The following is a 20051-nucleotide window of genomic DNA, read 5'->3' as shown; positions in this document are numbered from 1 at the left end:
ATGCTGGGTTTGGCTCCTTGGCCTCTGTGACTCCAATGCTGGGCACTGGGATGAAGGGGGACAGCATGCTCCCCCTGCCCTCAGGGGGCTCACAGTGCTCCAGGGGAAATGGATAACAAACAGTTCATTTGACCTCAAGGGGCCAATGCCTGAGAGAGGAGACAGCTGGGTATACGAGAGGGTAAGTAATTGAACGGAGAAAAAGGTGACTGACAAATGGGCATGCGTTTGGTGAGCCCTACTATGGGCCAGGCACTGCTGGAGGTGCCTGATTGTGGTTTACACACTAAGTAAAACAGGTATCCATCCCTACCCCTGTGTGTGGTGGGAGTGGCCTCAGGGATGAGCTGCAGGTTGAGACAGTGAGGCCAAGGAGGCCAGGCAGGCACCACCACGAAGGCAGGATTGGAGAGCTTACTGGGAGAGCCGTCCAGACAAGGGACACAGCACGTGCAAAGGCCCAGAGGCGGGACCAGGCTGCCAAGCTCCAGAAACATCAACAAGACTAGTGTGGCTGGAGTGGCGAGGGGGTGAGTGGTGGGCGAGGGGTCAGAGAGGTGACAGGGGCAGATAGCATCACAGGGCTTTGAAGGCCACGGTGGGGACTGGGCTTCTCCACTTCATGAGTGGGAGCCACAGGAAGATTTTGAGCACAGGGGCCACATTTTAAAAAACTGCCTTGGACTGCTGAGCAAAGAAGGGACTGCAGGGGACAAGGGCGGGAACAGGGGACTCTGTGAACAGCTGACACAGGACACAGAATGAGCGATGACAGAGGCCAGGGCCAGAGTGGGGGTCATGGAGGGGGATGGAAGTGGTCAGGTAGCCATTTGGAAGACGGAGCTGATGGGACTTGCTGATGGATTAGGTGTGGAGGTTAAGGGTGAGTCCCCCTGGGGCCTGAGCCGCAGTGACAGGAAGGCAAATTTAGGGAGCAGATCATACGCTCAGTTAGGGCCTGTGAGTGAGTGAGTAAGTGAATAAATGAACAACCACAGAAATTAACTCCTGGGAGGGTGGAGACAGATCAGCAAGGTTCTGGAATGGCAGAGCCGCTGGGCAGGTAGGCAGCTGCTGGGCAGGCCTCCTGCAGGGCTTACAGAGGCCCCCCCACACCCCCCTGCTTGCTGCGGCAGGTACTGAACCAGACATCAAGGATGAAGATCCAGCTGCTGGAGACCTCACTGTCCACCAACAAGCTGGAGAAGCAGCTGCTGCTACAGGGCCATGAGCTCTACCAGCTGCAGGGCTACAACAGGTGGGCACTGGCACCGGGCCAAGAGAGGGGCTAGGGCCCAAGCTAAGAGCCAGGGCCCGGCTGGGACCTGAGTAAGCATGAGAGCTGGGGCTGGGTGGGAGCCAGGGCCAGGGTTGGAAGATGGACTTGGGCTAGTGCCTGCAACAGGGGCTGGGGACAGGGCTCGAGACCTGGATTAGGACTGCAGTGAGGGACAGTGTGGAGGCTACGGCTAGAGCTACAGCTGGGACTAGGCCCAGGCAGGGGCAAGGACTAAGATCAGGGTTGGAGGCCAGACTGCAGCTGGGAGTGGAGGTGGACAAGGGGGCTGGGCTGGGGCTGGGGCTGGGGCGGGGGCCAGGCAGTATAGAGCCTGGCTACCCAGTGCTGGGTGGGTGGGGACAGGGACAGGCATGTCCCTAGAGCTCAGAACACCCTGATTCTTTTCCCTCCCTCCCTCCCTTCCTTCCTTCCTTTCTTCCTTCCTTCCTTCCTCCCTTCTTCTTTTTTCCTTTCTCCATTTATTTATTTCACAAATTTTAAACAGCTTTATTGAGCTGCAATTGACATGCCATAGAATTTGCCCTATACATTTTAATGTGATTCCTTTACTTGTAAATAAATAAATCTGATCTCATTCACCAATTTTCTTTCCCTGCAGCAACCACAATCACCAGTTCCTTGTCTGCACTGGTTGGTGGGGAATCTCTGCCTTTATAAACAAGTACGCATGAGAGGAACACCCTTTAAATTACACAGGAAAGAAGGAGTTGGAGGACATAGCTAAGGCAGAGAAGCAGACCTCTGAGGCTGATTTCATCTCGGTTTCGAGCTGAGTAGAGAAAAAACCGCCAAGGTCAGGGGGCCGGAGGAGGAGAATCCACCCACAGGGTGGCCTCAGGCCTGTGCACAGGGCAAGATGTTATTGTTGCCCACGTGAGGGGCCAAGATAAGTCCCTAAGTGTCGCCCAGCTCCCTCCGGCTGGGGTGCAGTTAATGGTAGTTTGTCACCTTCTCATTCTTATTCTCCCACCCCAAGGGGGACGCGGGGGGCGGAGCAAGGACTAGGACACTTTCCATCACTCCGAATTGGCACCGGGGGCCTAGAAATCAGTGCAGATGGATGTCATCCATCAGCTGTTGGTCCATGGAGTTGGCTGAAATTCTAGAATCTGAGTGTGCCCGAATTCTCTCTCTTCCTGCGACATGATTTGGGATCCCGGGGAGATTCCTTCTGCCCTGGCTGGACTTAGTGTTTTAGTCTGGAGAATGGGTCGGCATGGCCTGACGTATGAGGAAACCTCTCCCTTTCCCTCAGCCACCCACTCACCTGCAGCAGAGGTGCTGCTCTTCCTAGTTTCTGGTGTGTCTGTCTGTCCATTCAACCAACAACATTTTGGGGTGAAAAAAGAATTATTTTTGAGCTCTTACCGTGCGTCAGGCACTCTCATAGACCAGGGGTTGCAGAAGTGAGCAAATCCCTGTCCTGGTAAAGCTGACATTCTGTAAGCTGATATTCCAGGTTTCTCATAAATAGGGACGAACAATCCCTCTTTGCCCTATTTAAGCCCAAATGTAGCATTCCACTCTCTGCACCTTGGTTTTGGGTGGGTTTTTTCTCTTTTTTCAGTTATCCAGGAAACGGCTGTACAATTTTTCTCTCCTCCAGCTGCATGTCTGCTGTACGGCCGTCCCTGCATTTACTCCCACGTGCCCAGTTAATGGGCACTGGGGTTGTTTCCGATTTTGTACACTTGCAGCCGGCGAGGCGGTGAGCAACATTCCGAGTCCCACCACACACACAGGAGCGAAGCTGTGAGATAAAATGCCAGCCGTGAAAGAGCTGAGTCAAAAGTGTTTCTTAAAAAAAAAAACAAACCCAAACTCTGCTTTTCTAATACTCAGTACAAAAATGCCTCCTGTTCATATCATCAGACAACAGAGACCTGTGTAAAATGGAAGAGAAAGTCGGCCCCCTCCACACAGCGCCCCCCCCCCCACAACTCCATCACTCAACACTGCTCTGCTAAAGCGTCAGCGCTCAGGGGACGCGCTGCGCTGTCCCTTTCCCGCCTGCCCAGGCACCACTGTGTCCTCCCACGGTCTTTCTGCACCTCTTCCTGTAAGTTCACCTGCAACCTTCTATGTTTACATTGATACTTTTTTTCCTTTCTCTCTTTTTTATCCTCCCACACATGGGTTTAAACTAGGGGCACTGATGTGCCAGGGTCGTCCCACGCCAAGTCCTGAGCATCTTTCCAATTCTGTGCAAATGACTCTATCTTCTTCCTCTTCATGGCTCCAGGGTATTTCCAGGGACACCAAATGGAACGAACTCAGCCAGCCTTGGCTACTGGGCATAGGCTGTTTTGTTGTACCCTATTACAACCCATCTCCCAATTGGCATTCTCGCCCTTGCTCTCCAGAGGGATGTAACTTCCTGAGAGTGGACTGCTGGATCAAAGGCCCAGCAGATCTGGGATTTGATCCTGGCCACCTGGTTGCTGGCATGCTCCTCCCACCCCTACTTCTTTTCTGTACTGGACCCAAATCCATCTTACTCTTTTCTCCAATCCTCATTCTGTGCCACGGACCTCTGGGTTTTGCAACCCTGAGCTGGACGCTCTACCTCTCTGAGCCTCAGCACGGGTCTGTAACGAGGACTCACACTGGGACCCAGGGGAAAGCATGCAAGCGTGGCTTCCTGCTGGGGATGGCGGGCTCACCTCTGTGCGCCCCGCCTCGCCCCTCCCCGCAGCGCACTGGAAACGCGGGTGGAAGCGCTGGAGACACAGCAGCAGGCGGAGCTGGCCAGCCTCCGCGGGCAGAAGGAGCAGCTGCGGCGCCTGCTGAGCCGCCAGAACGGCGCCCTCGCCGACCTCCAGCGCAGCCTGCGTGCCGCCAGCAGCAACTCCAACCTCCTGCAGCTCCAGCAGCACCAGCTGCTGGAGTCGGTGCAGTACCTGTTGCGCCTGGTGGCCCAGGGCACTGGTGAGCGGGGTACGCACGGTGCGGGAGGTGGGCAGGAAGGGGCTGGCCGCAGACACTGCTTACCCACGGGCCTGGAAGCCCCCCTCCCTCGGGAAAGCCCTCACCCTTCTCCCACCACTTGTGAAATGGAAATAACAATAAACAATAATAATACTGATGACAACAGTCCCAACAGGAACCAATTCAGACTCTTCTCCCGGACTCTCTGGGCATGCCCCTGTCCATCTCGGCCTCAGTTTCCCCATCTGTTTAATGCAAGTGATGATAATAACAAGGACTCCACCAGCTTAGACTAATAATTTTGGATTCCAGGATCCATATTCCATTCCCACTAGCTTGGGCTTGCCCCACCCCTCCCTGGGCCTCAGTTTCCCCACCTATAGAATGAGGAGGTTGGATTCAGTGCTCCCCTGGGGACTTCACTCACCCTAATACCCTTGCCCATGAGCCCAAGAGGGCAAAACGGAAGTGACCAGTCACCCCTGGCCCTGACTTCTGAGAAGAGAGAACAACGCATGGGCCAGCTCCCTGTCCTTCACTGGCTCCTTCGCACGGGGCTCCCTGGGGGTGGCCAAGGCGCTCCTGGTTCCCGCTGCAGTCCCTGAGTCAGCAAACACTTCCCGAGCACCCACCGCGGGCCAGGCCCAGTGCCCGGTGCTGGGTGCTGGGCTGACAGCAGCGAACAACACAGTCATGGCCTGTGTCTCTTGCAAAAATGCTGACCCCTCCTGTCTGTGGGTCTCGGAGGGAAGGAGAAGGAAAGGCATAGTTGTTGAGTGCCTACTATGTGCCTGCCAGCTGTTCTGCTAGCAGCGTTTCTGAACTTTCCAGACCGTGAAAGGCCTAAACATTGCTGTGCTAAGGAAAGGGAACTTTAACCTGCGGGCGGTGGGGAGTCCCTGGGGAAGTGTGAACAGGGCGGACTGTTGTAGGGAGCCTGATTGGAACCACGGAGTGCAGGAGAGAGAAAGACGCAGAAAGGGGTTCCCACTGCTGCTGGATCATGATGGGGAGTCAGGAAAGCCTTACTAGCACCAGGAATCTGGCGATAGTGTTGGATGCCAGGCACTGTGGCTGGCAGCAGTTTGGGAGCAGAGGATGGCACCATGGTTCCATCTAAGTCCGGCAGACACTGCTGGATAGGGGTGTGAGCCCCGAGGAAGCTACAGGGAGGAGAAGCAGATACCTCCGAACCATGAGCTACAGAGTGACCTGAAGCCGTTACCAGCTGGCGCACTGCCCTGGCAGCAAGGCTGCTGAAATTAATCCCGCATGTGGGTTTCTTGTAGCTCAGCCCAGTGCACAGAGTCCCAGCATGACACCTCTCGCCACGGGCTCACCACTAACCCAGCCTCCAGCTGTGGCCCGACGCCTGCTCACCAGGCTGGGGGACAGTTGTGTTGGACACCTCACCTCGGACACCCTTGGCCACACTGTCACACTGTCCCAACAAATGGGACAGTTACTATTACACACCATTCTCCTGCCACACTGTCACCAGGGATAGCAGTAGGGTGTCGTTTCTCTTCCCTGTCTGAATGGAGAAACTGAAAGACGATTAGCCTCCAGGTGTAGAACAGAATATCGAATGGAGACAGGCAAGGGAACCAGGCATCCTTGAAGCTTATAGGAAGTCTGTGTTGCTTTGTCCTAGGGAGGTGGAGGCTCACCATGTGTGGAGAACTCAGGGCCTTCAGAAGGTTAGAAGGACAGGGACACAGGCAGAAAAAACCCCAGTGCACGCACGACGTCAGAAGCAGCATTCATTAACACAGTCTGTGTGCTCAGCCTTGCGTAGGCTCAGTGGGGGAGACCCAAGGGGAAGTGCGTAGTGGACGGGTGCAGGCTTTTCAGTCAGACGGACCAGAGTTCAAGCCCTGGCTGCTTCACTTACCAGCATTGGGCCTTCGCCAAGTCATTTAACACCTTAGAGCCTCAATTTTCCTCACCTATGTAATGGGGATGATAATAACACCTACTTCACAGAGTTCTTGCACAGAGGCCAGATAAATTCATGTACATGAAGGGGCTGAGCACGGTGCCTAGGACCAAAATGGAACAATGTGCAAATTACCAGCCTAGAGATTCGAAGGGACCCGGGCTGGGGCCAAACTATGTTGACATCAGCACCAGCCCATGCTTACTGTTATACCCCCTGAAAACATTTTTCCTGGCCTCACACTGCCCCTGGCAGCACCTGGCTAAGAAACACTCCAACACATAATAGATATTCCACTTTTATTGTTATTAGTGTTGTTGTAACTGCTTTGCTATTGACTAAGGAAAATAATAGTGGACAGAGCCTTGGGAAGGCTGACCGGAAGTCCGAGACCAGCTCCCAGCCCTGGCCTCACCTGGATGGGTAAAGCTGGGCCTGCCCCTGCTTACCTCTAGGCCCGTACCTCTCCCGGGCTTGGCTGGACTGCAGTTTCCCACGGACCTGGAGCCTGAGAGCAGGGGCCACAGAGACTCTGCCCAGGGAATGTTAATGCACAGTGGTTTGGGGCCTTAGTCATTTCACTCATGATCTAGGAAAAACTGCCTCCTTCCAGCAGGTGCCCCAGCTCCAGGCAGGACCTAGGATCCAGGTTCCAGCAGGAGGCCAAGACAGGAAGTCCTGCCCCCTAGTAGCCTCCTGGTTCCTCATTGGTGAGGATACCTATCCATCTGGGATTTTAGCTCCATTCTTGGATAACCACCTACCTAGAGATTGGATTCTGGTGGACACCCAGCTCAAACTCTGACTGGATCCCACTAAAGCGGGGCAGAGAGGGGAATTTGAAGCCCTCTCTGTTTATTTGTCAACAGTTAGTTTTTTCAGGCCAGGCCTGAAGCCCCTGGGGCCCACTGGGATTCGATCATTAACAGTGTCCTGAGAGAAGAAACATGGGCTCTTAAGACCAGTGGTCAGCTCCCAGGGCTGCAGGGATGTCCAGCTGAGGGGCGGCCTATGGAGGGGACCTTGGGCCTCCCACCCAAGGGAGTTCCAGGGACCAATCCCCGGGGTGAGGGAAGGCTCTGTCCCTGCCAGCTGTGTGCCCTTGCAACAGTTACTTCACTCTTGGGCCTTGGTATTCTGGTCTGTGGAGGTGGGAAGTGCCTTCTCCACTGTAGCCGCCTCGTTTCTGCCCTCCCTGATTTGAGTGTTATCCCCTCTAATCTCCCTTCCACACTCCTTGGCACAGTCTGAGCTCCTTGGCCTCACATGCAAGGCTGACCTGGCCCCTGCTGAAATCTCAGCCTCCCGTGTCCTTCCCCGGTGGCCCTCTCTCAGCCAGCCTTGCCCTGCTCCCCTCAGGTTGATCAGACAACCCGAGCTCTCTCTGGCCTCAGTCCTGTTCTAGTGGTGTGAGTCGTTTCCCTTCCTGGCTTCACTCACTTCCCCTCACCGCACCCTGTTCCCCGCACACTCCAGGACTGTTCCTACCTTGGAGCCTTTGCATATGCTGTTCCCTTTGCCTGGAACACCCTCCCCTTCACCACTCAGGGAGCTCCTGCTCTTTACCGAGGTCCCAGGTCACTCTCACTTTCTCTAGGAAACCTTCTCAGGTCTGATTCCTCTCCCTGTCCCCAGCGACTCCCAACCCGGATCCTGGCACAGAGCAGGCAGCAGTGCCCGCCTGGCCCCTCCTCTCTCTCCTTAGTTCACTGCAGTTGTTTTCGCTTTGTCCCACCGCAGCCTCCGTCGTGGCAGCGGAGCACGTATTCCAGGACTGCGCAGATATCCAGCGCTTCGGGGCCAATGCCAGTGGCATCTACACCATCCATGTGGCCAATATGACAGAGCCCAGGAAGGTGAGGGGGCTCTCAGGGGGCTGAGGCTATCAGAGGTGCTGAGCCAAGGGCCACAGACAAACCCCCCCACCCCCATCGACTTCAGGCCTGCCTCCAACATTTTAGACTTCAAAGAAGGTAGGGTGGCCCTCCCTTCTGGAGCCTCCACCCAGCCCAGGGTCAGCTCAAGGGGTTAAAGCAGAAGTTCCCAAATGTGAGTATATCCTTCCCCTGCATCTTCTCTAGAGATACCTTTAAGTTGGAATCACAGGAAATAGTTCTGTGTTGAAGGTTATGTTAGCTGATGTAACAAACAAATCATGAAATTCCAGGGCCTTAACACAAAGAAGTTCCTTTCTAGTTTACACAGAGTCAGTTAATGGCAGGAGTGGGGGGCCTCTCTGCTCCACGTGGGAAATAAAGGGCCCTCTTCTGTGACTGGCTCCCAAGGCTGCCCTGAACTTTGAGGTCCGGCGATCAGGTGGGGAGGAGGGTCAAGGGAAAGTGTGGAAGTCAGGAGGGAGGGTCTGGGGGCCAGGCCCAGCAGTGGAAGAATGTGGGGAACAATTTGCCAGTATTCACACTTGGTACTTCCCTTTTCAATTTCCTCTCAACTCTCCTGAATATATCAAGGAGAATGGCTCATTTTGTTTCCAGATCGTTTGTGACGCACCGGCCACACTCCCCTGTTAACACAGGAGGCCAGGCTCACAGTTTCTAGCTAGACTTTCATAACCGTGTTTTGTTTTCATTGATTTTACAATTCTCTGAACAAAGGCAAGTGTTACTAGTTTTCAACTTATGGTACTGATGTCTTTTTAAAATACATTTAGTGTAAGTATTTAGTGAAAAAAATTTTCAAGTAAATATTCTATATGAATATCATTTTTAAGTAGATATTCTATATGAAATTAAGTATTTAGCTTTGGTGGAATTCGGGAAGGTGTGAATGGCTGAAATTTGGGGACACAGATAGAGAGGGAAGAACTGGCCTAGGAGGCAAGAGATCTGGAGTCAAACCTAAATTTTTCTTTAGAGTCACTTGCCTTGAACAAGTCCTTTCCCTTCTCTAGGCCTCAGTTTCCCTTACTGCACCCTCTGCTACCCTCACAGCAGATGCCACTGTCTTCTCTCACTCAGCAGGCCTCTGCCATCTCAGAGCCTCTACTCCTGCTGCTCCTTCCACTGGAAATGCCATCCCCACTCATCTCTACCTGGCAGACACATTATCAGCCAAGGCTCTGTTCCAATGCCACCTCCTCCGGGAAGGCTTCCAGGGTTTTCCGGTGGCTCCTTCTTGAGGGCTGTCCCTGTAGCTGCCCCAGTGTTTGTCTTCAATAGTCTACCTACACCGTCACAGCCTCCTCCAATCCAAGTCAACACGGAGGGTTGACTTATGTCTGATTTCTCTCTGACTGTTCTCATCCAGGGCTAGGCACCAAGTTTGTCCTCACTGAACATTGAACATGGAATGAACTGGCTGGAAAAAAATGATATGTGAGCAAAGGTAGACTGAAAGGTACAATTGCCGTAGATGGTAAGCACGTTGAGAGAAAGAACTCTGTTTTTCTCATCCATATGGGCTCCAGTGCCTTGAATGGAGCCCGGCACACAGGAAGTGGACAGAAAACACCTGTCCACTGAACGGAATGGCAGTTCTTGAGTCTACACTGTGTGCCAAGCACTTTACGCCTATCGGCACTTAATCCTTGCAGCAGCCCTGCAGTAATAACGAGCGAGAAGCCTGCGTTTACTCAGATTGTTCGTTAGATGATTCATCTCGTTGAATTCTCACAACCACCCCAGTTCACAGATGAGAACCTGAGGCACGAGGAGGTTACGGTAGTAATATCCCATTTTACAAATGAAGGAAGAAAGGTTATGAGAGGGCATCACCTGCCCTCTAGAAAAATGATGAGAGTGGGTGGGGAATTTGAGCCTGGATCGTCTGATGCCCTTGACCACCAGGCTCCCCTGTCATCTTCTTGGCCACATCACATTAGAGCTGGCCCGTACCTGGCTTCTGGCTGCCTTCAAGGACTCCCAACCCCCTGCCCCCACCAATTCCCTCAGGTTTTCTGTGACATGGATACCAATGGAGGTGGATGGACCCTCATCCAGCGCCGTGAGAATGGCAGCGTGAATTTTCAGCGGAAATGGAAAGATTATAAACAGGTAACATTACTGCCCTGAGGAGGGGCTTTTCAGCCCTGAAACCTGCTGCAGGAGGTGGGTTGTGGGCGGGGGAGTGGTTTGTCCTTAAGCTTTCCGGGACTCCATGCTCTGAAATTTAACCTTCTTCTTGCAAATTCTAACATAACTCCTAATAATGAAAGTTTAACTTTATGTTTTAGTTTTGGGAAAAGATAACATATATTCATTGCTTTTTAAAAATTTAAAGAATACAAAGAAAAGAAGCAGAAAAATAGTAATCTCCTTCTCCCAGCCCTGGCTGAATTGCTTAAGTGTCTGTCCTCGTCTTCATGCACATATGTGACCACATGCGCTGGAGAGGTTCTGTAATGTGGGATCGCTGGCTCGAAGGCCGTGTGCCTTTTACAAGATGAGAAATAGCGCTCCGTTGCGTTCCAACTTTTAAATTAAATTTTGAATAAAGGACTTTTGGCAAGCTGACTGAAAAACTCAGTTTTCTAATGCAAAACAAATGAACAAAGACACCCACGAGGAAATGCAACAATATTTTTTGTGCCTGCTTGCTGTCCATTTGATATAAGCTAGGAGTGTCCTTGAACCTAGTGGGTCTTAAGCAGTCGTTAGAATAGCAGAGACAGAGGGTGGCCGGATGCAGAAACACACAAAAGAATGCTGGCTGTCACGTAATCAGTGGCACCGCAAGACTGAAATGGGGAGTGGGCTGAGGTCTGCCCTGTCCGTGGTGCTGAACTCTTGCTCTGGCCAAGGGTGTTGGTTTGTAACCTAGGATGCTGGTGACTCCTATTTCTTTACATTTCTATGTTGCTGAATTTCCTTTCTTTCAGTATTTCAAGTATTCTTTCTTTTTTATTTATTTTTATTGTATTTTTCCATTACCATTTACCCCCCTTGTCCCTCCCTCTCCCCCACAATCACCACCCTGTTGCCCGTGTCCACGAGTCCTTCCCTCCTTGTGCTCCATGTTGCAGAAATTTTACAGTGGCTTCCATGTCCCTGAACAGCGTGTGCTCCACCATTTATGCAGCTGAATAAAATCTTTCGTTGTTAAATTGAGATTTAACTTACATGCAGTAAGTGCACAAATCTTAAGTATCAGACTCAGTAAATGTTTCCACATGTGTTCAGCCCTGTAGCCACCCCTGAGAGGTGGACACAGGACACTCCCAGCACCCTGGGAGCCCCCTATGCCCTCCAGTCTGTGCTCCCCCAAAGGAAGTCGTCATTCTGACTTCTATCGACACAGATGAGTTTTGCCTGTTCTCAAACTTAATAGGAATGTGGTTCAATTACTTTTAACAGGCTTTTACATTTGCAAAAGTCTTAGTCTTTTTCCTCTAGAAGTTGGGGAGCTCCGCCCTCCCCAAGTCTGCCCACACTATACTTTACGAACTTCATCATCAGGCAAAGAGGTTTTGGATAAGTGGCCCCAGACCCTGGCCCAACCCAGCTCTTTAGCATACAGCCCACCTTCACCCCCCTCTCTTCCTAGGGCTTCGGTGACCCAGCTGGGGAGCACTGGCTGGGCAACGAGTTGGTGCACCAGCTCACCAGCAGGGCGGCCTACTCTCTGCGTCTGGAGCTACAAGACTGGGAAGGCAACAAGGCCTATGCCCAGTATGAGCATTTCCAGCTGGGCAGTGAGGAGCAGCTGTACAGGTGGGCTCGGGGCCCAGGCTGGTGGGTGGGCTGAGGACCCTTGGCTAGTGACTACCGACTCTGCACCAAGGGTCAATCCCTGGGCGTTTCCTGTTCCTACCATCTGTCCCCCATTTGGGCACACGTCACAGGATCTGGAGGCAGCTGGTTAGCACTCAGCACATCCTAGCCACTGGGTGGAGTGGGGTGGAGAGAATGTTGCTGATGCTGCCATCTCTCAGAGCAGGGAGGGCCTTCCAAGGTCAGTCACCTTAAGACAGTCATTTTACAGAGGCCCAGAAGGGGAGAGGCGACTTCCCCAGCCTGTCTTATACTGTGGGGAGAGATGGAAAGATCCTTGGGCTGGGGGTCAGGGGACCTGGGCTCATTCCAGCTCTGCTCCAGCTCGCTTTGTGAACTTGGAGGAGTCGAGGCTCTGGCTTCTCTGCTCCTCTGCTTCTTAACGACAGGATGAGCTTAAATGTGAGCACATCATAATATCATCAAGGTCTTCCTCCCTCCCTCAGCCTGGCTCTTGGCTCTGTTTATGAAAGGGAATGAGCATTTATTGAGCACCTACCATGTTCCAGGCACATTACTCTACTTAACCTGCCATAGCACTCTGAGGTGAGCATTGCTGTACCTGCTTTAGTGATGTGGAGACTGAGGCACTGAGGTGATGCCTGTAATGGGTGGGCATTCTCCAGACAAAGAGAGTAGGAAGGACATCTCAGACAGTAAGAATATTCTGAAAAAAGACAGAGAGAGAGTTGACATTCAGCTGGCCACAGATACCTAAAACCCTAGCAACCTCTTGCAAAGACTGCTGAGATCATAAGGAAGAGTCCCCGCTCACAGGAAAAGCTTAAGGGGCTGGGGGTAGAGATCCTGGAAAGCACAGTGGGGTCTGGAAACTGCCAAAGGAGGGCGGGGGGAAAGTGACAGAACAGCTGCCAGTCCTGTGCTACCACCATACAGAATCAGCCAGCTGGTGAGGTGGGGAGGATCCCCATAGGGAAGCCCAGAGGTAGCAATGCATTGGCTCAGTCAGCAGCTGGGGCATGGGCATCGGGCGGGAGGGGCACCCTTATTTGTCAGTCACAATAATGGGGGCTTCTGGAGCCCAGCTGGGGTGCATGCGTAAGCCTGAAGAGAAAGTGGCCCACGGGGAGGGAAGAGGGGAGGCACAGACAAAACATCAGGCACACACAGACACTGGGCACATGCCTCCCAGGCACACACAGACACCAGGCACACACAGACGCCCGGCACGTGCCTCCCGCAGGCACTCACCCACCAGACCTGACTGCACGCCCAAGCATGCACACGTGCACATGTGCGGGGGCTCGCCACACCCCTGGGGCACACGCAGAGCACCATATCACACAAGTGCACGGCTACACAAAGAAGCACAGGTACACACCCAGACACATGTACAAATGTCCCCCACAGAAGCCCTCACAGGTAAATCACACACAACCCCAGGCGCAAGGGCATATTCCAGAGCACACCCTTGCACCCACCGCGGATATTCTAGCACAAACTCAAACGAAGCACACACAGGCGGGAAGGTGGTATCCAAATGCTCACACCACAGACACACAAACTCAAGTGCAGGCCCACAGACTCACGGAAGACACACCTGCTGTGTCTAACTTGGTCATCCCCAGAGACCTGTGGGTTTGTGTGGGTCCCCTGGGACTGAGTTACAAACATACTCAAAGCACATTCAAACAATGGGTCAAGTAGGGTTTCCTGGCTCATGACTTGGGGGTCCCCTAGAGATCACAGATCCCCATGCTGGCCCCCAAAGGGCAGAAGAAGAGAGGCAGAGCCTGAGCTGAGGACTTGGGCACAGTGGAGAGGCCAGTGCTGCTGGAGCAGCCCATGAGAACAATCCGCTTTGTTCAGCCCCGATTTTACACAGCCCCACACTGAGTCGGACCCCAAACCTTACTCTGTGCCCAAGCCTGCCTCTGAACTGACATCACTGAGCCCTCGAGAGAAGCCCTCCATGGCCATAAGGAAAAGTCAGGGCCATATTAGCGGTGGGCCAGCCTGCCTGCCCCACCCTGGGAGCCCCTGGCCAGATGGGCCTCTTGGATGGGCAGTTTGCCACATCAGTGAACTGAGCCCCCAGTGGCGTGTTTAAGGGTACACTTAGAGCCTCATGGCTGGTCACAGCCATCAGGACCCTGAGGGACATGTCCCTGTCTCACCACAGACAGAGCCCATGAGTGGGAGGTGCAGGGACCTAGCCAGGCCACCTGTCCTGGCCCCATATCCCTTCCGGACCCCACTGAGAAAATCTCCCAGGCCCTACCCTGGAAGGACCAGAGCTTCCCTGAGCTGCCCTGGCCACATCTGGCGTTCACTTGCCTTTGCCCTTAGGACCTTCTTCATTGCTCCCAAACTGGCTCCTTGCCTCAGCGGTGAGTGCAGCCCCTTCTCTGCTACAAGCACCCAACACTCTCCGGCCAGGCAGGAGGGAGCCTGTGGCAGCTGTGTGCCAAGGGCCAGGAACACAAGAACAAATGGCACGCAGCATTACCTGTGCTGAGCATTTGTCACGCGTCAGCGCTGCTCTGCACCTGTCACATGCTGAAGTCATCGGTTCACAGTAGCTGCCTGAAGCCCTCGCTGTGTTTTCTTTTTTATTTTAAAAAATATTTTATTTATTTATTTTTAGAGAGAGAGGAAGGGAAGGAGAAAGAGAGGGAAACATCAACATGTGGTTGCCTCTCGCATGGCCCCTACTGGGGCCCTGACCTGGCTGGCAACCTGAACCAGTGACCCTTTGGTTCTCAGGCCAGCACTCAGTCCACTGAGCCACACCTGCCAGGGCCCCTCACTGTTAATATACTACCGTTACCACCTTAACAGATGAAGAAACTGAAGCTGAGACGTGCAGTGGTCTGCCCAAGGTCAGGCAACTGGCGAGTGGCAGAGCTGAGACTCAGCCTGGCAGAGAAATAGAAGCCCTCCCCAGCTGGCTGTAGCTGTGGAAGTCACAGGGCGAAGGAGGGGTTCGCCCAGGGCAGAGATCCAAGTGGGCTGGTGTGGTCAGAGAAGGCTTCCTGGAGAAGGTGGGCGGATGTGAGGAGGTGTGATGGGGCTGGGGTTTGCTACGGCCAGCTGGGGAAGAACATGCACGTAGCTCGCACGTCAGGCCCCAGTGGGCTGGCATCCGGCTCCCGCCCTCGTCGTCCTGAGACCTTAGGCGGGCTCCTTGGGTTCTTGGGGTCTGTGTTTCCTCATCTGTAAAATGGGAATAACTGAGTGTTGTGAGGATTGAACGAGATGAATTAAACCGTGTAAAGTGCTCTGACAATGCCTGGCACATGGTAGACGGTTTTTAAACGTTAGCCATGGCCCTCACTGTGTTATTATCACGATCATGCTTGCTCCTGCGTGAGGCTCAGGTTCAGCGAGACGAGGGAGGCCTGGCACACCGTGGGTGCCTGGTCCCTGAGAGGCAGCGGACAGACGGGGCAATCTAGGAGGGGAGATGGGCCAAGCACCCCAGGCCGCGGCTCCCCCACCCAGAACAACCAGATCGGAGCGCCTTCCTCAATCGGCCCCAGCCTGACTGTGGGCCCTCTCCCACCACCGCCTCCCGTGGTTTCCAGGCTTTCTCTGAGCGGGTACAGCGGCTCGGCGGGGCGCCAGAGCGGCCTGGTCCTGCAGGGCACCAACTTCAGCACCCAGGACGCGGACAATGACAACTGCCTCTGCAAGTGTGCCCAGATGTTGTCCGGAGGTGGGTGCTGGGCGGGGGGAAGCCCCATCCAACCACAGGTGGGAGTTAGGAGAGACACCTGAGACACAGACACAGGAGAAGATGGAGACAGAGAGAAACAACGGAACTGCGTAGAGACAGAGGGTGGGGACAGGGAGCTACATGGAGGCAGAATTACAAAGGGAGAGGGGATGGAGAAGCAAATGCAGACCAGGGGAAGACAGAGAGGAGCACAGTGTGTAAGAGTCAGGCAGAGACGGTAACCATCGGAGAGATGAGCTCAGTTTGAGAGAGACCCACAGAGCGACAGCAAGCACAGAGACCACCAGAGAGAGAAAGAGACAGACCTGGGGTGTGAGAGACTCAGGATGACAAAGAGCGTTAAAAACCCGTGGAGAGAAGGAAATAGAGACTTAGAGGGAGCAGGAAAGAGGTGGGTGAGGGAAAGAGACAGGGAAGTAGAGGGTTAGGGAAAAGGTTGGGGGTGGGAGGGCCAAGAGGGCACCTGGAGCCCAGGGCCACCCTCCAGAGGCCTTAGGCTGGGCGTCTGGGAGTCTCCCTCCCACTGCCCATGCTCATTCCCACCTAGCCCTGTCTCCCATGAGCTGGCTTCCTGGAGGAGGCAACATCCCAATTAGTCTTCGGGGTAGGGGGCTGCTTTCACCCCACTGGTGGGTCCCCAGCTCCCCAGAGCCTCTTCCCCTCTTCCACCAGGGTGGTGGTTTGATGCCTGTGGCCTCTCGAACCTCAACGGCATCTACTACCCAGCTCACAACCACGTGCGCAAGCTCAACGGCATCCGCTGGCACTACTTCCAGGGTGCCAGCTACTCGCTGCGCGCCACGCGGATGATGGTGCGTCCCGCTGGCATCTGACAGCAGCCACGTGTGGAGGCTGGACCCACAGGAGGAGACAGGACTTGCTATTCCCTGGACAAGCAGGACCCACACACAGGACACAGTGCCAGGGCCTGGCCCTGGACACCTGGATCTCCTGAGCCAGCCCCCCTTGCCCCGGGAGGCCCCAAGAGTCAGCAGCCTCCCTGTCCCCCTCAGGTTGTGAAACGGTGGGCGTTTAGGGGTTCCCCTCTCTGCAGGATTGCTCCTTCTCTTCTCTCCGGTCTTCCAGGGGTGGCGGAGGTGCTGTCAGTATGAGGGTCGCGTTGCCCTGAATGAGCTGGGAACAGATGGATGGCTTGGCTCCTCAAAGGAAGGCTTGGCTGATGGGAGAATTTCAGGCAGGTGGGAAGGTCTTTGCAGGCAGGAAACTGTTTAAATGGAGACCCAGATTCTGTCCCCAGGGTTGGTGGGAAGGCCATCTCCTGTCCCAGGCTTTCTCAGCCTTGGGATGTCCTTGAACTTTCTGTCCAAGGCTACATATACCCCATAATAGGGGTCATTATTTTCACCCTACACTGTCAACTGCTCCTAGGCCCCAACATCTGGAACTCAGCCCTGGTCTCTCAGGGGCTCCAGAAGATCTAAGAGAGACTCCTTTACCCGCAGCAGGTCCTAGAATGTGCCCCACACAGAATAACTCCAGCTCCCTCTCAGAGTTCCCACGGTCAAGTGCGAGGAAAGCAGCAGGTGAAATCGATGTGAACAGGCATTCTTCGCCGCAGGACTTGTCAGAGCCCTTATGTGACTGCCCACGTAGGGGGCTAGAGCGGGCGGCTCTGTCCAAATTTACTTATTTGAAAATGGGCCCTGTTTATTCCAGAGCATCTCCCAGGGCTGTGGATGATGCCCTTGGAAAAACCTAGTCCTCGAGTCAGGAGGAGGAGCCCCAGGGTGCCATCCCCGCTCCCAGGTACTCACCCTTTCTGGCCATAAAAGTCACAGGGACAGTCTCAAACAGTCTCTGAAGACAACTGGAAGGGAACTTTGGGTTAAGACAGGCACACACCATCCCCGAGGAAGGGTCTAGAACTAAGTTTCCTGTCTATGCCCTGGGCCAGTGTTCTCCAAGGCTCCTTCCGCCCCAGGACGCCGGCTCGCTGCCTAGGGCTGCCCTCAGCGCTCCCTGCAAGCCCAGCTCGTGTACCGGCACAGCCGGGACTGTCCTCGCTGCCTTGGGCAGGACACCGATCTGGGTCTAATCCTCGGAGGTCTAACCCGGGAACCCCTAGTCCTCTCCTCCTGCCCCATCCAACATGGTGCTACAGCTGGGGTCCTGGGGGACCAGGGGCTCCTCGTGAGCTTCTTTCAGAGGACAAGGTCAGAGAGGGGCCACAGCCACTCTGCCACCTGCCCACCACTGTGTCACCATCTTCAATCCCAGTGAGATCAATGCCCATCTACTGTGTTTTGGGGGTGTCCGACCTGCAGCCCGCGGGCCCCATGCAGCCCAGGACGGCTGTGAACGCGGCCCAACACAAAGTCATAAATTTACTTAAAACACTATGAGATTTTTTTTGTGAATACGTGTCGCAATGTATTTAATGTGTGGCCCAAGATAACTCTTCTTCCAGTGTGGCCCAGAGACGCCCAAAGGCTGGACACCTCTGGGTGGTACTGTGGGCAGCGCTTGGAGTCAGTCCGACCTGCTCCAGTTCTTGGACTTGAGGCCCGTGGCTCAGCCTCTTGAGGCCCCCATAGCCGAGTCTGTGAAGGGGACAGGGTGACACTCGCTCCTCTCTGAGCTGAGGCAAGGGGGAGATGAGACCGGGTATGGCAGCTTCGGAGCAGAGCCTGGCGTGAAGCAGGTGCCTGATAAATATTAGTTTCCAAAGAGGCAACAGGGGCAGAAATCGGCCCCTAGTGCATGTCATCCCCTCCCCTGGACCCAGGCAGGGTGAGCATTTATTGCTGTGTCCACGGCGTTTATTTTTACCCTGCCATGTGCTGGAGAGAAGAGGAGGGCAAAGCTGTGAGCCCCAGGGGCAGACTTCTACAGATGGGGCGAAGGCCCAATTCCCTGTCTGCACTCCAGTTCTCTAAAAGGGCCAAGAGGCTGATTTGGGTCACTCTCAGACACCTGTTCTTAGATGTTCACCTTTCCCTCTCACTTTCCTCCCTCCTCCCAGCCAGGACTCTCCAGCTCAGGGCGTCCAAACCCTGTTCTAAGGAATGGATTGGCTCACTTAACAAGAAGTCTAGAAATGGATTCAGGTGCGGTTAGATACAGGGGACTCAAATGACATCCTTCTTCATTTCTCGGTTCTGCCATCTTTCATGTTGACTTCATTCCCAGTCATGTTCTCTCCTGATGAGATGGACCCACCGGTCCTGGGCTCGTGACCTCCCAGCTCAGCATCCCTAAGACAGAGAGCTCACGCATCCCAGCAAAGGCGCAATTCCCTCCAGCCAGGCCTGGTCCTGTTGCCCACCCCTGCACTTGTCACTGTGATCTCATTGACCAGACCTGGGCTGGGGGAGCAGGGTCAGTCCCACCTATGGGTCAGTCCCGTGGACGAGCAGTGGGGAAACAGACACTTTCAGGAAGCAGTGATGTGGGAAGGCAAGAACCGGTGATCATTTTTTCTCCCTCCATCTCTGTGACTCCCATCTCTTTTCTCTCCATCTCTTTCTCCTCTCCCAGCCTCCCTGAGCCCCAAGGCTTGGCCCCTGGCTCCAGCTCATCCCCAGGTTGCCCCAGACTATCAAGGTCACAGCTGTGTCCTGCCCAGGAAATGTCAGACGCTGGTTCATAGTACTGACTCTGTCCCAGAACAGACTCTCTTATCCCTGAATGAGCCTCCGTTTGCTATCCGTGCAGTAAGGATGGGACACCTGCAGACCTCTAGAAGCCCTGGGACAAGACCAGCTGAAGGCCCCCAGGCAGCACGATGCCCTGGGGGTGGGGGTGGCGGGGGAGGGGACATGGCTGGTGTGTCTCCTGGGGGCCACTGCTCATAGGAACTGGCTTCCGGGACACCTGCATCTGCAGGTTCCCGTGCAGCCTCCTTGTCACCTCTCCCTACAGCAGACCAACGTGCTCCCCATTTTAGTGATGAAGAAATGCAAGCTCAGAGCAGGAAAGGGCTTCATCCAAGGCCGCACAGCCAATCACCACCCCCAGTGCACGTGCACCTGTAAGCTGCCTCCTCATCCAGAGCTCTCTGGAGGCACCTTGGCACCAACCACAAAAATGCTGGTGTGGGGTCCCCTCCACCAACTCCAAAGGCTGAAGAAACTTTCTGGAAAGCTCTCCAAGCCCTTTCTGTCTTTCCCACTGGCACCTGGTAGGTCCCGGTGGAGCCAGCCAGACAGAAGGGAGATCTGTGCATGCTCCCAGCAAAGGCGGGTTCCACGCTGGGGGGAGAGAGCTCACTGAGCTACCCCAAAGACGACAGCCACGGGCCAGGCAGAAGGTGGCCCTTCCAGGGAGTAGGGGAAAAGCCAGCATAAGGATGGATTGTCTTGGTGGCTGCCGGATTGGACCCCCTTGTCCAGATTTTCCACCCCTCAATGTCTGTGTGAGCCTTCACCTCTGCCATTTCAACATGCTTCGGGAAGCTCTCAGCGTTGCCTTGGCAGCACCAGCAGCAGCATCGTTTGA

General features: G+C 54.4%; 1 protein-coding gene across 3 annotated transcripts in view; it reads left to right on the top strand.

The window, feature by feature from the left end:
* ANGPT4 (angiopoietin 4) overlaps positions 1 to 18220 on the top strand; it is a 32883-nt gene extending 14663 nt beyond the window's left edge. Inside the window, exons 3-9 of one of the 3 annotated variants that reach the window (XM_053927072.1) lie at positions 1137 to 1258; positions 3996 to 4237; positions 7908 to 8023; positions 10076 to 10177; positions 11667 to 11833; positions 15442 to 15572; positions 16266 to 18220. In XM_053927072.1, coding sequence (XP_053783047.1) covers positions 1137 to 1258; positions 3996 to 4237; positions 7908 to 8023; positions 10076 to 10177; positions 11667 to 11833; positions 15442 to 15572; positions 16266 to 16426 — 1041 coding nt within the window. In that variant the 3' untranslated portion in view covers positions 16427 to 18220. Of the gene's footprint in view, positions 1 to 1136; positions 1259 to 3995; positions 4238 to 7907; positions 8024 to 10075; positions 10178 to 11666; positions 11834 to 14203; positions 14888 to 15441; positions 15573 to 16265 lie in introns of those variants that run through there. The other 2 variants (XM_053927073.1, XM_053927075.1) reach the window with 2 other exon arrangements.
* Positions 18221 to 20051: the final 1831 nt, after the last annotated feature.

This window comes from Desmodus rotundus, chromosome 6, assembly GCF_022682495.2.
Source record: "Desmodus rotundus isolate HL8 chromosome 6, HLdesRot8A.1, whole genome shotgun sequence".
NCBI classification, from domain to species: Eukaryota; Metazoa; Chordata; class Mammalia; order Chiroptera; family Phyllostomidae; genus Desmodus; species Desmodus rotundus.
This window is presented reverse-complemented; position numbering and strand designations above follow the sequence as displayed.